We start from the raw sequence: 15,840 nt of genomic DNA on the forward strand, positions 1-15,840 counted from the left end.
CTGGTCACTGAGGAAACGAAGAAAGAGATTCAGCTTTGGGAACGGCGCACAGAAGAGTTATAGGGTCAGAGATTTTAGTTATGAGGAAATACTGGAGAAACATGGGCTTTTCAACATCCGATAGGTGAATTTATAGTCAGAGGTAAGTATCTTTCAGGAAATTAAAAAGATTGTTCCAAGATATCATGTTAAGTTAAACTGTGGAAATAGGACAAGGAGACTGAGTAAACACTGATATCAAGATATTCTTCATGCAGAGTGAGCAACACACAAAATAAACTTTCAGACAGAACTGTATAGACAAAAGTCCACAAATAATTTAAGAAACGATTACATGTAATATTTTGGGGTAGGATTGATTTTCCAGAGAGATAAAGTAAGATGGGTCAAGAGATATTCCTCAAATAAATTTCTTGCAATTCTGCAACCAAAAGACTGCAAGGATCCCAGTGCATGGAAAGTTTTTTTATTATTTATGACAAAGATATTTGGGCTAATGTACAACCTTAGTCGAGCCCTAACTTTTGGTGGAACTCAGCTGCCGGTTGTATATGTCACCGGGTCTTCTGTTCCACTCAGTACAATATAAAGGATGATCAGGTGGTGAGCACAAGAGGCAGCCAATTCGAACCACCAATATCTGCCATTGGCAATGTTCAAAGTTGCCTTCATTATGTTACTGGGCCTTTTTAAAAATTAAAACCACAATGGGAGTTTTGTACACGTCATAAGTTTCATTCACAGAACAGACCAACAAGAGGTTTCTGCAGATAGTCTAAAACTGAGAAGACTTATTTTTGGAATGGCAGAAAATAGGAGGTAATTGGGCAACGGCTATACACACCACCTGATTTTCTTTGGAGCATCGGACAGGGTATATGATTGGCTGTTGACCCCAGCAGGTGAATGTTATTTTACAATTAGTTAACTAGTTTTCATCAGATTTCTTTGCTCTTTATTTTAACATATATGTTAACTAAAACATGGTAGAAACAAATTTTATAGAAAACATTCAGCTAATATATATAGCTTTAAATCATAAGGCATGTCGGAACATTCACATTACCAAGCCATTACTTGGACAAATCATTTGTCATTGCATAAATACACTCGACAACTGCCTCTGCAATTCTTTCATGCAGTATTGCTGTACAGGAAATAACACCATATGCACTAAGTGGCTAAATCCATGGGATGCTGCGCTGTACCAAATTATATGTGTTAGCAATGTCGAATATAGTGTAAAAATACAAATCTGTTCCAAACGCATCAACAGTTTCAAAAATGTGTTAATTCCCATCTACACTAAGTTGCTGCACTGTGCCAGATTTGCTGTTTGTAAAGTTATCCCTGCTTCATCAACTAATTCTTTTAATTGCATACTGTGACGCCAGAGGGTGGTTTCAATACTATTTTATCCCCAAGATTAAGAAATGTGTTGAAATGTGTTGACGAGTGCTGAGAGTTAATTAAAACTTTGGCAATAAAAATGATTGCTTGTGTCAACAAATCAGAGATAGTAGATGCTTGGGAGGCAATAGTCAATCATAAGTAACTTTACAAATTCATGCAATCAGCTTTGTGCAGTAGGAACACTGATCAAGAATTTGGACCTGAAGGTCAGATGGCCTCACAGGATCTTCTGCCCTTAAAATGTTCATCGTTTAAAAATCCCGCAGGGTTCAGGGACCTCTGTGCATGATTTCACACAGTGCACCACACGTGTAGCAGCTCTACTCAGGGGCACACATTAGTACATTCTGCCCTAAAAATGGATTTGGCTTCATGCATTCACCAGAAATTGTGAAGTTCTAAAATTAAACAACATTATGAGATCTGCTGGCAGACATTGACAGATCCCGTGATGAAACAAAAATAGTCAAACAAATATTTACTCCACGTAGACAGACTCAAATACCAGTAACCCTGGGCGAAATTCTCCCAAAACGGGAGAAATCGTCAAACTGCCGTAAAACCCGGGCGGGTTTTACGGCATCGCGCCCCTTCCCGACGGGGGACCGATTCTGGTCCCCCGTCGGGGCTAGCAGCCCGATGTCGGAGGCTCCGACAAGTCGGGCTTAACGAAAATCGTTAAGCCCGCTTGTCGGACTTAGCGCCGGCTGACGCGTCATATGACGTCAGCCGCGCATGCGCAGGTGGGAAGACTCCACCCGCGCATGCGCGGGTGACGTCATCGCGTTTTTGCGCGAAACCCGCGCATGCGCGGTCCGGGTTGCCCCTCAGCCGCCCCGCGTATTGATACTGCGGGGCGGCGGAAGGACAAATAGTGCGCGGGCATCGGGCCCGCTGCCCGCGATCGGTGGGCACCGATCGCGGGCCCATGGCACCCTTGGCACGGCCGTGGTACTGCCGTGCCAATCGGTGCCATGGTTATTTTTTTCCAGGTGGTCACGACGTTTTTACGAACGGCAGGACCAGGTGTGTTTGCCGTTCGTAAAAAGGTCGTAAAGGGCTGGGACTTCGGCCCTTCTAACAGCTGTGAATCGCTGCCGGCCGTAAAAAAACGGCGGCAGCGATTCGTGTCGGGATTTCGGCGGGGGGGGGGAGAATAGCGGGAGGGCGTCAAAAAAGTCGGGAAGGCCCTCCCGCTATTCTCCCACCCGTCGTGGGGGGGGGAGAATTTCGCCCCCTGTGTTTCCCCAATCCCTGACCTGCTTTTACAATCCTTACCATGTTCAAATTCTAATCACTTCTGAAGAGTTCAATTTAATCTACTGTATTTTTTTTCAAATCATGGACTTCACTGAATTATGAACCTTCGTCCTTCAACTAGGCTTCTCCATTTTTAAAAAAAACTTTTACATTGGCAGGAATACTAAAATAAAAATTACTACTCATCTGTTCTGAAGGTCTGGCACACACTTCGACAGTAACATATTAGCTCAACAATGTGGACCCATTCAATCAAGTAACCACTATCCAAAACATTTGCTAGACTTCAGTTATAGACTGTCAAATCAATATGACATAGAATGAAAAGGTTATCATTATGAACACAGTGAATGACCAAATAATAATTGTGGAAGCAAAGGTGCTGAAATTATCAACACTTACTGTCATCACTCCATTGAAACTGACCGTAACTCCTGGAGTCCACACATGAGCAGTTCAGTGTGGAAATTCAGATGTCACTGACAATGATTCCATGCCTCACTATAGTGTGCAGAATTGAAGAACCCCAGACGGCAATCATTTTATCAGTGTACAGACAAAAACTTGCCTTTTTATTAATATAACAGTAAAAACTCTTGAAAAAGCTACAGCTTGTTGACTGAGGTAGAACTGGGTTTTTAAACCGTGTACTAAATTCATAATTTCTGATGGACAGCTTGAAAGGAAGGTCTTGTGTTGCAGTGCGTAGCATCCCTGCCTCTGAACCAGAAGCTGCAGGTTCAAGACCCACCTGAGGACTTGATGGCTAAGGAAGGTATGTGCATAATGTGCCCAACAGGTTGAGTATCAACCTTCAAAACCCTTCCAATACACCGAGGGTAGGCGGGAAGAGCGGGAGAAAGTCCTGGTCAGCCATACTTGATGTGGAGTGGACAAATCTGCCTTGTGCACCACTAGGTGCAGGAATAGAAACAACAACAGCTTGAAAGAATAATTTTATATCTGTGAAATGTCAAATTTCTCCATTATGATAAAATAGGTTCCACATATTTTTAAAATAATAGTTTACAAAAAAGTTGTCCCAATTTCAGCTTCCACCTTAATACTTTAATTAATAATCTTTATTGTCACAAGTAGGCTTACATTAACACTGCAATGAAGTTACTGTAAAAGCCCCTAGTCGCCACACTCCAGCGCCTGTTCGTGTACACAGAGGGAGAATTCAGAATGTCCAAATCACCGCGCAATTGGGCTATACATTTAAGGGTAGAATTGTCTCGTCCTGCTCCTATTTTCTATATTTAGGGGGCGATTCTGCAATATTGGGCCCAAGTATTTGCGTCGTCATGAACGCCGTCGCGTTTCACAACGGCGCGAACCGGGCCCAGTTATGTCCGATTCTGGCCCTCACAGCAGTTCACAACGCTCCAGCATCCTTTCGCGGCGCCAAAGGGGTGCCACGCCAACCCGCGCATGCGCAGTTGGGCCAGCTCCATCCTGCGCATGCGCAGTTGGGCCAGCTCCATCCTGCGCATGCGCAGTTGGGCCGCGCCATCCTGCACGTGTGCGGGTTGGCGTGGCACCCCTTTGGCTCCGTGAAAGGATTCAAGATGGAGTTGATGTTCATGGGCCGGCTGCGGCAGAAAGTAGGCCTGGGGGGTGGGGAAGAGGTCGGCCCGCCGACCGGTGGGCCCCAATCGTGGGCCAGACCCCATTGGAGGCCACCCCCCGGCGAAGGAGCCCCCTTCATCCCACCCCCCCACAGACCACCCCCCGACCATTCCCGCAGAGTTCCCGCCGGCAGCGACCAGGGATGAACGGCACCGACGAGACTCTGTTGTATCGGCGTGGCCGCTTGGCCCATTCGGGCCGGAAATCGTCGGCCCCACCGATTCCAGCGGCCCGTGGCCGGCGCCATGCCAAACACGGCGCGCAAATGGCGCCGATTCTCCGCACCTCGGAGAATTGCACACTGCCGTCGGGGCGTCGTGGAGCGGTTGCGGCGATTCTCCAGCCTGGTGTGGGGCTCGGAGAATCGCCCCCATTTTCTTTTATCTATATATTTACTATACACCCTGTGCCACAGCATGGTGATAGGCAAGATTTATTAATTCAACATTTATGCATACAGTCCAGAAGCTCTGATGAAAGATATTCAACCTGAAATGTTAATGCATACATTTGCATATCATGACTATTCATTAGCGTGAAATATTTTTAAATTACGTCTTAGCTTCAAGAAAAAGTGGACCAAGCAGGAGAATCGCATGGCACCCGGTTCACATCCATATAAAGGTGCATGCACCAGTCAGTTTTGTGCAGTTGTGGCTGAGGTCAGCGGATTTCCTTGTTTAACTCCATGGAACAAGGAGGGAGCAGGAGAATAGCAACTTGTATGGAGACTCGGGATCAGCAAGGATGAGAGACTGGTGAGGGAGGGAGTGTGGAGTGGGGTCAGGAGCATGGAGAAGAATAGGCATTCAGTGAAGGACAAAGTGAGGCATGGATTAATGAAGGGGGAAGGGTCTGGCTTCCTAGGTGTGGTAGGAAGAGTCACTCAAGGTAAGAAAATCAGGGGCTTCAAGTCCGTACTGTCCAAATATGGGTCCACCTCAGGGTTTTGGCTGGCTGAGTCCTTGCAGGGCTTTGAGTCCATCTACAACATTTCCATTATCCCAACTGAGAGTGGTCACAGAAAATGTTGTTTACAATGCATAGGAGGGAGGGCCAGCTGAGCCTGCAAGTTCAGCCATGTCCCACAGAGTGGAACTCTTATCACTGGATACCAACATGAACATTCAATGAAGAATGAACAAAAATACACAATATTGTTTCTTCCACAATAAATGTCGTTAACTACCCTGTAGCCATCAATGCATGCCAACCATAAGGTATGCCAGTACATTTAGTCTCTGATTGAGCTAGTCTCAACAAATTACAATGATGCACACATGAATAAAGTGAAACCAATGTTATCTGAAATATTTATAAGTGAAATTTGCTTTTTAAAAATATTCATGTCACCTTTCTGCACACAAATCTTGTGTTAATAGTAATTAGTTGGGCAGGAAAGTTGTGACCAGGATGAAGAACCTTTCTGTGTAACCAGAAAGCTCTTATATCCAACATATAGCTGCAGCAGTGTCAGTTGACAGTGGGTTTCCAAACTGAAATGCTTTCTCCCCTGCATGATTGTATGTGACTCACGAGCACACCACAAGCGCTTTAAATTTTAAATGTAATCGCATGGGAAATAGGAAAAAGCAACAGAGCAAAAGTGGTGCATACTTGCGATTGCGTGGTAGGGAATGACATGCTGTTGGACAAAATTTCACCCCTCGGCCCCTGGACTTTGATGAACGTTCAAATAGTAAGTGACAACTCACCTTGATTTGCGTATATAATAGATACATTACGATATATACATAACACATTTCTTGTCCAACGTGTTATTTATAGGTGATCTTACCTCTTTCAAGTTCAGAGACTCTTTGGTTCAACAGCGTCACTGCCATCAACACGTGTCAAGTAATGAAAAAGTATCACACTCATTCAATTTAGGTTTGTTTGCTACGATGAACTGTCCTCTTTAAATGTACATTATTCAATCCCATTCAGCAGTATCACCCCATTAACAAATATTGATGTAATTAGCAGGTATTGCACTCATCTGATTTCCACATAACAAATACTGCTTTAACTCATGGTCAGATACCAACCTTTTCCTGACTTTACAAACTATCTAATACAAACTAACTTCTGTGTTATTTCACAAAAATCAAACAGAAAATATCAGTTGTAATATTCACAAATTACCACCTTGCCTAAACACGCATAAGGCTTTGATTCTCAACATAATAGCTAATAACTTTTGAGTGTTTAACCTAGCAACGTGGCTTAAAAGATCACACAGTTATATGCAAGCAACCAAATTATACGTTGGGAGGGAATTTTAATTTCTACTTATTCAACAAAATAATACATTCTGAATTACATGACATGATCTTCCTTTTCTTATAAAACGGCCTTAAATGAGCAGAACCGGAGGGATGATTGTATGTAACTGGAAAAAAATTAAATTCTTTTGGGAGATTCCTGGTAGTTTTCCCTGATTTTGAGGAAAGCTGAAAGACCTGGGCCTGGTATATTTCAAAGTGAGCCCATACATTTAGGTGTCACTTACACAATTAATTAGCACAGAATGAGGATATTTGATCCATTGAGCCTGTACTGACTCTTTGAAAGTGCTATCTAATCAGTCCCACTCTTTTGCTCTATTTCCATATCCATCAAATATTTTCCCCTTCAACTAGTTGCCTTATTCTCGTTTGATAGTTAAAATTGAATCGACTTCTGCCACCTTTTCAGGCAGAACATATATTACTCATGGGGAGGCGGTGACGTAGTGGTATTGTCACTGGACTAGTAAACCAGAGACCCGGAGTAATGCTCTGGGGACCCAGGTTCAAATCCTGCCACTGCAGATAGTGAAATTTGAATTCAATAAAAATCTGGAATTAAAAAAGTCTAATGAAGCCACTGTCAGTTGTCATAAAAACCCATCTGATTCACTTATGTCCATTGACTATTCTTTTCCGGTCCAGTAGGGTAGGTTAAATTGACCCCAATAATGTTTGTATTTCAAATTAATACAGAATTGGTGAAAATTTTCATGACCATTTTCAGGAATTCAGCCCTATTTTTAAGCTAGAAGCAAAGTATATCTTTTGTAGAACTGCAGGCTTACCAAGAAATAATTCAGGGATAATTGGAGATGATCATACAAAGAAAAATTATTCTACATAAATATTGATTTATTTTATGATCTATATCTAATTTTCCTTTCGAGGTTTAAGCTCTTTATGCTTGTCTTTGAATTTGTTAAGAATAATTATCAAGTTTACGCTTTGAGATTCCAACAGTTCTTTTATGGGACCATTAAATACATTTATATGTAATGCAACAATTCTAGTCGGGTGATGTATTACCTGAAGAAGAAGCCTCTCATCCCCAATAATTGCTGCTTTACTCCAATCAATAATCTCTGAAAATGGTAGCTCCCATCCGTTGCTCAGTAATACTGGGATACATGCAGCCTGCAACAAAAGATATTGATAGTTGCAATTATATTACACTCTTTATCACAATAGTTTTAAGTTAAAAGTTTTAAATGAGAAACTACAGGGATCTTGAAGACAGGATTAGTTCTTTTCCATTTTTTAACGACATGACTGACAGTCCAAAGATGTGGGAAGGGCTCATACTTCTCTTCAGGCAAATAATTTCATTTTCTCTCCATTAAAACCTTAGATTTCTTGCAAGACTTAACTGAAGCTCATATGTGTGCAGGCTGAATCGGCTTGGGTAGAAACTCTTGCTGGAATGGGGAAGGAGTTAATATTTCGGAATGTCACCAGACCAAAAGTATAAAAGAATTGATGTGAAATGATCCGAACAAATGTTAAATGCATTACGAATGGAAGGGTAAATAATATAGATGAGTTAAATTGCACATAATTAAAATGAAGCAGAGAGATGGTACAAAGTGGGGATGTCAATTTGCATAGTAAATGCAGCACTGTTTCTTGATTCAGTGTGTTGAAATAAGACAATATTAGTTTCAGTAGTGATACTGAAATGGTGGAAAGTTTAGAGATGAGGCTGATCTTTTTGTGGACTCAGCTCTGTTTACCTGCCCACTTACTGTAACCCTTAATTCCTTTACTGTTCAAAAATTTATCGATCTAACGAGGTAGCCTCAAGTGCTTCACTGGGCAGGAAATTCCACGAGCCTTTGGGTGAAGAAGTTCTTCCTCAACTCCTAAATCTGCTCCCTCTTATTTTGAGGCTGTGTCCCCCAGTTCTAGTTTCACCCGTCAGTGGAAACAACCTCCCTGCTTCTATCTTAACTATTCCCTTCATAATTTTCTGTGTTTCTATAAGATCCCCCCTCATTCTTCTAAATTCCAATGAGTATAGTCCCAGTCTATTCAGTCTCTCCTCACAAGCCATCCTCTCAACTCCGGAATCAACTTTGTGAATCTCCTCTGCACCTGCTCCAGTGCCAGTACATCCTTTCTCAAGTAAGGAGACCAAAACTGTACACAATATTCCAGGTGTGGCCTCACCAGCACCCTATACAACTGCAACATAACCTCCCGGTTTTTAAACTCCATCCCTCTAGCAACGAAGACAAAATTCAATTTGCCTTCTTAATTGTCTGTTGCACCTGCAAGCCAATATTTTCAATTCATGCACAAGGACACCGAGGTCCCTCTGCACAGCAGCATGCTGCAATTTTTTTAACATTTAAATAATAGTCTACTTTGCCGTTATTCCTGCCAAAACGGATGAGCTCACATTTACCAACATTGTACTCCATCTGCCAGACCCTTAAACTATCCATATCCCACTACAGGCTTTCAGTGTCCTCTGCACATTTGGCTCTACCACTCATCTTAGCATCATCTCCAAATTTTGACACTTGGTCCCGAACTCCAAATCATCCATGTAAATTGTAAACAATTGCAGTCCCAAAACTGATCCCCCAGACACACCACTAGCCACTGTTCGCCAACCAGAAATACACCCATTTATCCCCACTCTTTGCTTTCTGTTAGCTAACCAATCCTTTATCCATGCTAATACATTACTTGTAACACTGTTCACCCTTATCCTATGTAACAGCCTTTTGTGTGGCACCTTGACAAATGCCTTCTGGAAATCCCGTTGCACCACATCCACCGGTACCCCGCTGTCCGCCGTGCTTGTAATGTCCTCAAAGAATTCCAATAAATTAGCTAAATATGTCCTGCCTTTCAAGAACCCATGCTGCATCTATCCAATGGGACAATTTCTATCCCGATATCTAGCTATTTCTTCCTTGATGATAGATTCAAACATTTCCTCCACTACAGAAGTTAAACTAACTGGCCTATAGTTATCCGCCTTTTGTCTACCTTCTTTTTTTAAACAGTGGAGTCACATTTTCTGTTTATCATTCTGCCTGAACCACCCCAGAGTCCACCCAATTTTGATAAATTACCACCAGCGTATTTGCTATTTTGCCCCAGCAATCTCTTTTAGTAGCCTGGGATTCATTCCATCAGGGCCAGGAGACACGTCTACCTTTAGCCCCATTAGCTTGCCCAACACAAACTCCTTAGTAATAATAATCATTTTTAGATCCTCACCTGCCATAGTCTCCTTACCATCAATTAGTCCCATGTTATTTGAGTCCTCCACTGTGAAGACCAGCACAGAACACTTGTTCAACGTCCGGCCATTTCCTCATTTCCCATTATTAAATCTCCCTTCTCATCCTCCAAGGCATCGATGTTTACCTTAACCACTGTGGTAGTCACCACTGTTGTATATATATCGCATATGAGGTGTATTACGGTAAGACTCCTGTACTACAGGTACAGTACAAGGTAGATCCCTGCCTGATGGCTCCGCCCAGTAGGCGGAGTATAAATGTGTGGGCTCTCTGAGCTGCAGCCATTTTGGCAGCAGCTGCGGGAGTCTACACATCTCTGTGTAATAAAGCCTCGATTACTCTCTACTCTCGTCTCGTCGTAATTGATAGTGCATCAGCCACTCAATTTCGTTTTATAAATTTGTAGAAACTTTTGCTATCTATTTTTATATTCTGAGCTAGTTTACTCTCATAATCTATCATACTTTTCTTTATAGCATTTTTCATGGTTTTCTGTTGACAAAGATTTCCCAAGCCTCTACTTTCCCACTAATCTTTGCCACTTTGTATGCCTTTTCTTTCAATTTGATACTCTCCTTTATTTACTTAGATATCCATGGCTGATTATCCCTGTTCCTACAGTCCTTCCTTTTCACTTTTGCTGAGCACTGTGAAAAATCACTTTAAAAGTCCTCCACTGCTCAATTGTGCCACTATAAACTCTTTGCTCCAATCTACCCTGGCCATCTCCTCCCTCATCCCATTGTAGTCACTGGTATTGGATTTTACCTTCTCACGCTCAATATGTATTTTAAATTCAACCATACGTGATCACTCCTTTCAAGCGGATCCCTAACCATGAGATCATTAATTATTCCTGTCTCGTTACACAGGACCAGATATAGGATAGCTTGCTCCCTCATAGGCTCCATTGCATACTGTTTAAGGAAATTATTGTGGATGCATTCTATGAACTCCTCCTCAAGGCTGCCCTGACTGACCTAGATTGACCAATCGACATGCAGATTAAAATCCCCGATTATAATTACCTTACCATTTTTCAGTTTTTTCTTTGTTTATTGTCCCCCCCCCCATGATGTTATTATTTGGAGGCCTACATACTATGCCTTTCAGCAACCTATTCTCCTTACTATTTCTAATTTCCACCCAAATGGATTCAACCTTTTTATGCGTAGAACCTATATCATCTCTCACTACTACCTTGATGCCATCCTTAAGTATCAGAGCTACCCCACCTCCCTTACCTTCCAGTCTGTCCTTCCGAATAGTCTGATAGCCCCGGATATTATTCTCATTCGCGATGATTTGTGCCGTCAACTCATTTATCTTGTTTCGAATGATATATTTTGAGCATTCATGTAAAGTGCCCTAATGCTAGTTTTAATACCGCCAATTAATAACATCTCCTGAGTTCTTCTTCCCTTCAACTTTTTTCAAATTGTCCCTGTAGTTAAATCCACCTCTTCACATGCTAAATTGCTGCATTGCTTCCCATTAACCATTATTCTTCCTGTATTTTTACCGTTCCCTTCCCCCCACTTGCTATTTAAAGTCCTTTAGACCTCCCGATTTATCCTTTTCGCTAGAACACTGGTCCCAGATGGGTTCAGCATTACAGACCCCCCCTGTTCCAATACTGAAGCCAATGTACCATGAAATGGAACCCCTCCTTCCCGCACCACTCCTTTAGCCATGTATTTACTTCCCTCATTTTCTCATCCCCATGCTAATTTGCACATGGCTCTTGAAGACCTATTGTTTAATTTAGTTCCCAGTGCTTGATAATCCCCCAATGGGCCCTCTTTCCCACTCTTGCCTATGTTGTTTGTCCCAATGTGGACCACAACAACTGGATCCTCCCCCTCCCACTTCAATATCCTTTCAAGCGGTCAGAGATGTCCTTCACCCTGGCACTGGGCAGGTAACATACTATGCGGGACTTGATCCTGCTTACAAAGGATACTATCAATCCCCCGAATTATAAAATCCCCTACACCTACCACCCGTGTTTTTGCTCCTCCCACTTGAATGGTCTCCTGTACCACGGTGCAGTGGTCGGCTAGCTCATCCTCCCTACAGCCCTTTTCCTCATCCACACAGGGAGCAAGTACTTCATACCTGTTGGACACAGTCAAGAGCTGAGGCTCTTACATTCCTGAATTCAGGATCCCTCTACCTACCTCAATTACAGTCATCATGCCCTGCTATCCCTGACCACTGTCTGACTTTGAGGTACTTACCCTAGGGGGTGTGACCGCCTCTCGAAACGAAGTGTCCAGGAAACTCTCCCCTCCCAGATGTGCCACAGTGCCTGAAGCTCAGATTCCAGCTCATCAATCTGAACCGAAGTTCCTCGAGCAACGAAAACTTGCTGCAGATGTGGTCACTGCAGATCTCAATGGGGTCCGCCAGCTCCCATTCATACAACAGCACATCACCTGCCCAGTCATCTATAGCTAGTTAATTAATTTATTAATAAAGTTTTGCAGTGTTATTCCTTCAAATCCCGCAGACTAATCTCCAACCTCCCCCCGATCCAGACCATGTGATCGCCAGGGCGATTCTCCGCCCAATCGTGTTTCCCGATTCATGCGTCGGCCAACGGAGAATCCCACCCAATGGATTACAACCATGGGAGTTTAAAGACATTATAGGAAAGGAATGTTGTTATGAATTTTGTTTACGGTTCATTGGGCTCTGAGGTGACACTGAAAGAATGGAAAATGAGTATTGTTATTCCATGCTATTAAAATATTTGAAAACCACAATCCCGGGAACTATAGTGGAATATTTATATTTATATCCACGGTGAGAGTCTACCATAAAGAAAGCTATCAAAGGGGCAGCATGGTAGCACAGTGGTTAGCACTGTTGCTTCACAGCTCCACGGTCCCAGGTTCGATTCCCGGCTTGGGTCACTGTCTGTGCGGAACCTGCACATTCTCCCCGTGTCTGCGTGGGTTTCTTCCGGGTGCTCCGGTTTCCTCCCACAGTCCAAAGATGTGCAGGTTAGGTGGATTGGCCATGCTAAATTGCCCTTAGTGTCCAAAAAGGTTAAGTGGGGTTATGGGGATAGGGTGGAGGTTTGGGCTTGAGTAGGGTGCTCCTTCCAAGGGCCGGTGCAGACTCCATGGGCCAAATGGCCTCCTTCAGCACTGTAAATTCCATGATTCTATGAAAGAGTACAGCCCACAAATCTCATCCAATTTAGATTCAAGAAAGGCAGGTCATTTAAATATTGAAAGATGTGGGGGGGATACTCCAAATGGAGATGAAGTGTTTGCGCCGTCGTCTGGACGACCGATTCTGTCCCCCACAGGGGGCCAGCATAGCACTGGAGCGGTTCACGCCGCTCCAAACTCCCTCCCCGGTGCCAAATGAACCCGTGCATGCGCAGTTGGGCCACGCCAACGTGTGCATACGTGGGGAACCTCTTCAGCGCGCCGGCCCCGACTCAACATGGCGTCGGGGTTCAGGGACCAGCCACGCAACAATGTAGGCCCGGGGGGGGGGGGGGGGGGAGAGGTCAGCCCGCCAATCGTGGGCCATACTCCATCGGAGGCCGCCCCGGTGAAGGAGCGCTTTTCCCCACCCCACAGGCCACCCCCTGACCGTCCGCACAGAGTTCCCGCTGGCTGCCATCAGGGGCGAATGGCGCCTGCGGGACCCTGTTGCATCCGCGCGGCCGCTCGGCCCATCCGGGCTGGAGAATCGGCGGCCGTGGCGATTCCAGCGGTCCTCGGCCGTTGCCGCGTCAAACACACCGGGGCAAATGGCGCCGATTCTCCGCACCTCGGAGAATCGCGCCCTGGCGTTGGGGCGTCGTGTCGCGGTTGCGGGGATTCTCCGGTCCGGCGCGGGGCTCGAAGAGTCCCACCCATAATGATCACACGATGTGAAAATGATTGACAATATGACTTTTCAAAAGCATTGCATAAGATTCCATACATTCTTGCAATTACGGTGCAAACACATTGTATTTAAAAAATATAAGTTGCACAATGATTTGACTATATAATATGAAACACAGGGCAATTGTCAATGATAATTCTAATTGGGGCATTATGTTCAGAACAATCTTCCAATTCAATTTTATTTTAATGGGGTCTGTCATAATATCCACTCATGTATATCATGAGATGCAGACAGGCATTGATAGACACACAGGATAACCAATGAACACACGCAACACAGAACAACCAATCACTAGACAGGACACCACCACTATAAAGCCCACAGGGCATTAAGGTTCTCTCTCTCTCTCACAATACACGGCTAGGGAGATAGTCATAGTGCACAGACCAATGAACATCATCACCATGTGATAGAGAGCTAGTCTGGTCAAGCCAGTAGGAGGTTATCAGTTCGGTTAATAGAGTGTCAACCCACAGCAGATTATGTACAGCAATCAACAGGTTCAATAAAACAGTGTTGGACCATTTCCTGTGTCGGAAGCCTGTTTTTCGTTATACTGCATCCAGTTGCAGTCAATGTTAGACCAGCACAGATAATAAATACATCATGGTACCAGAGAGCTATCAACTCTAATGAACCTACCTCAAGTGAATCTGCAAAGACCAGCACGCAGCCATCCAGCGTCATGGAAAAGATCCAGCCTCCTCCGCAACTCCAGATCTCCGGCAACCTCGGCGCCAACTGGAATGTCTTCAAACAGAAGTTCCTCCTGTATATCGAGGCCTCTGACCTCGAGGCAGCATCGGATGCCCGAAAGATTGTGCTGTTTCTGTCGACTGCGGGGGATCACGCCATCCACATCTATAACGCGCTCACGTTTGCCGATGGCAAATAGAAGACAAAGTTCAGGACGGTTCTGTTGAAAGTCGTCCACCCCTGCAACATTGAGGTGAATGAGAGCTTTGAACGGTACATCTTCCAACAGAGGCTTGAGAGTAAGGATGAACCTTTTCAGACCTTCTTGACCCATCTCCGCATCTTAGCGCAGTCATGTAATTATGACTCAACGGCTGATTCTATGATCCGGGATCAGATCGTTTTCGGGGTCCAGTCCGACTCCCTGCGGGAGCAGCTCCTCAAAATCAAACAGTTGACCCTCTCCGTCGCCATCGAAACGTGCGTTGTCCATGAGCATGCCAGGAATCGTTACTCCCGCATCAGGGCAGCAGAAAATGCAAAACTAGCCTCCCACAAGGCAGAAAGGGTGCAGGCCATCGCAAAAATGCAAGGCCTGAGCATCGAGGAGAGTGGCCATTTTGCGTGCTTTTCCATGGTCCCTACGCATGTGCGCCACGACCGGGTGCATGACGAGGCTGAAGACGCCGATGCGCATGTGCGAACATTGGCCGACTGCACTGCGCATGCGCGATAGCGCACAGAAGCGCTGACGTCAGCGTCATGAAGTGTCCAAATTGTGGCTCCGCCCATTTAAAGCGGCAATGTCCAGCCAAAGGAAGGCGATGTTTGCAGTGTGGGAAGCCTGGGCATTACACGGCCTTATGCCAGTCCGTTCCACCGATCAACAGCCAGCGATCCTGTGGTAGTATGACTAAGGGTATTACGGTAACTGGGAGTGTGAGCTGCCATTGGTGCAGAGGACTCGCTGCCCATTGGCCCAGGTATGTCATGTCGGCTGAGAGGAAGGTAGCATCGCCTACGAGGCAGGGTATAAGAACCCGTGTTCCCCGGCAGTCAGCCATTCTCCTGTACGTCTGCTGCCGGGTCCACGTCTTGTGTATTAAAGCTTATCGTTCGGACTTTATCTGCGTTTCGTGTCCATTGATTGTGCGTCAATTTAATACGCAAGATTTTAAAGGATGGAGCTTCACATCAAGCCGGAGTGTCTTCGACTCAGCCCCCACGCAGCAAATGCAACTGCAGCATTTAAGCAGTGGCTGGCTTGCTTCAATAGCTTCCTGAGTACAGCCGAAAACGTCCCGACGAGGGAACAGAAATTGCACATCCTCCACTCGTGGATCGGCACCATTGTGTACACGCTCATAGAGGACACG

At 44.7% G+C, this 15,840-nt stretch overlaps 1 protein-coding gene across 1 annotated transcript in view; it reads right to left on the reverse strand.

The window, feature by feature from the left end:
- The window catches only part of LOC119967469 (exostosin-1-like), an 822,909-nt gene that overhangs the window by 208,161 nt on the left and 598,908 nt on the right, over positions 1-15,840 (reverse strand). The window contains exon 4 of the mRNA XM_038800037.1: positions 7,623-7,730. Within this exon, the coding sequence (XP_038655965.1) occupies positions 7,623-7,730 (108 nt within the window). The remainder of the gene's footprint in view (positions 1-7,622; positions 7,731-15,840) is intronic.

The sequence above is a fragment of the Scyliorhinus canicula genome, chromosome 6 (assembly GCF_902713615.1).
Source record: "Scyliorhinus canicula chromosome 6, sScyCan1.1, whole genome shotgun sequence".
In the NCBI taxonomy this organism is placed as follows: domain Eukaryota; kingdom Metazoa; phylum Chordata; class Chondrichthyes; order Carcharhiniformes; family Scyliorhinidae; genus Scyliorhinus; species Scyliorhinus canicula.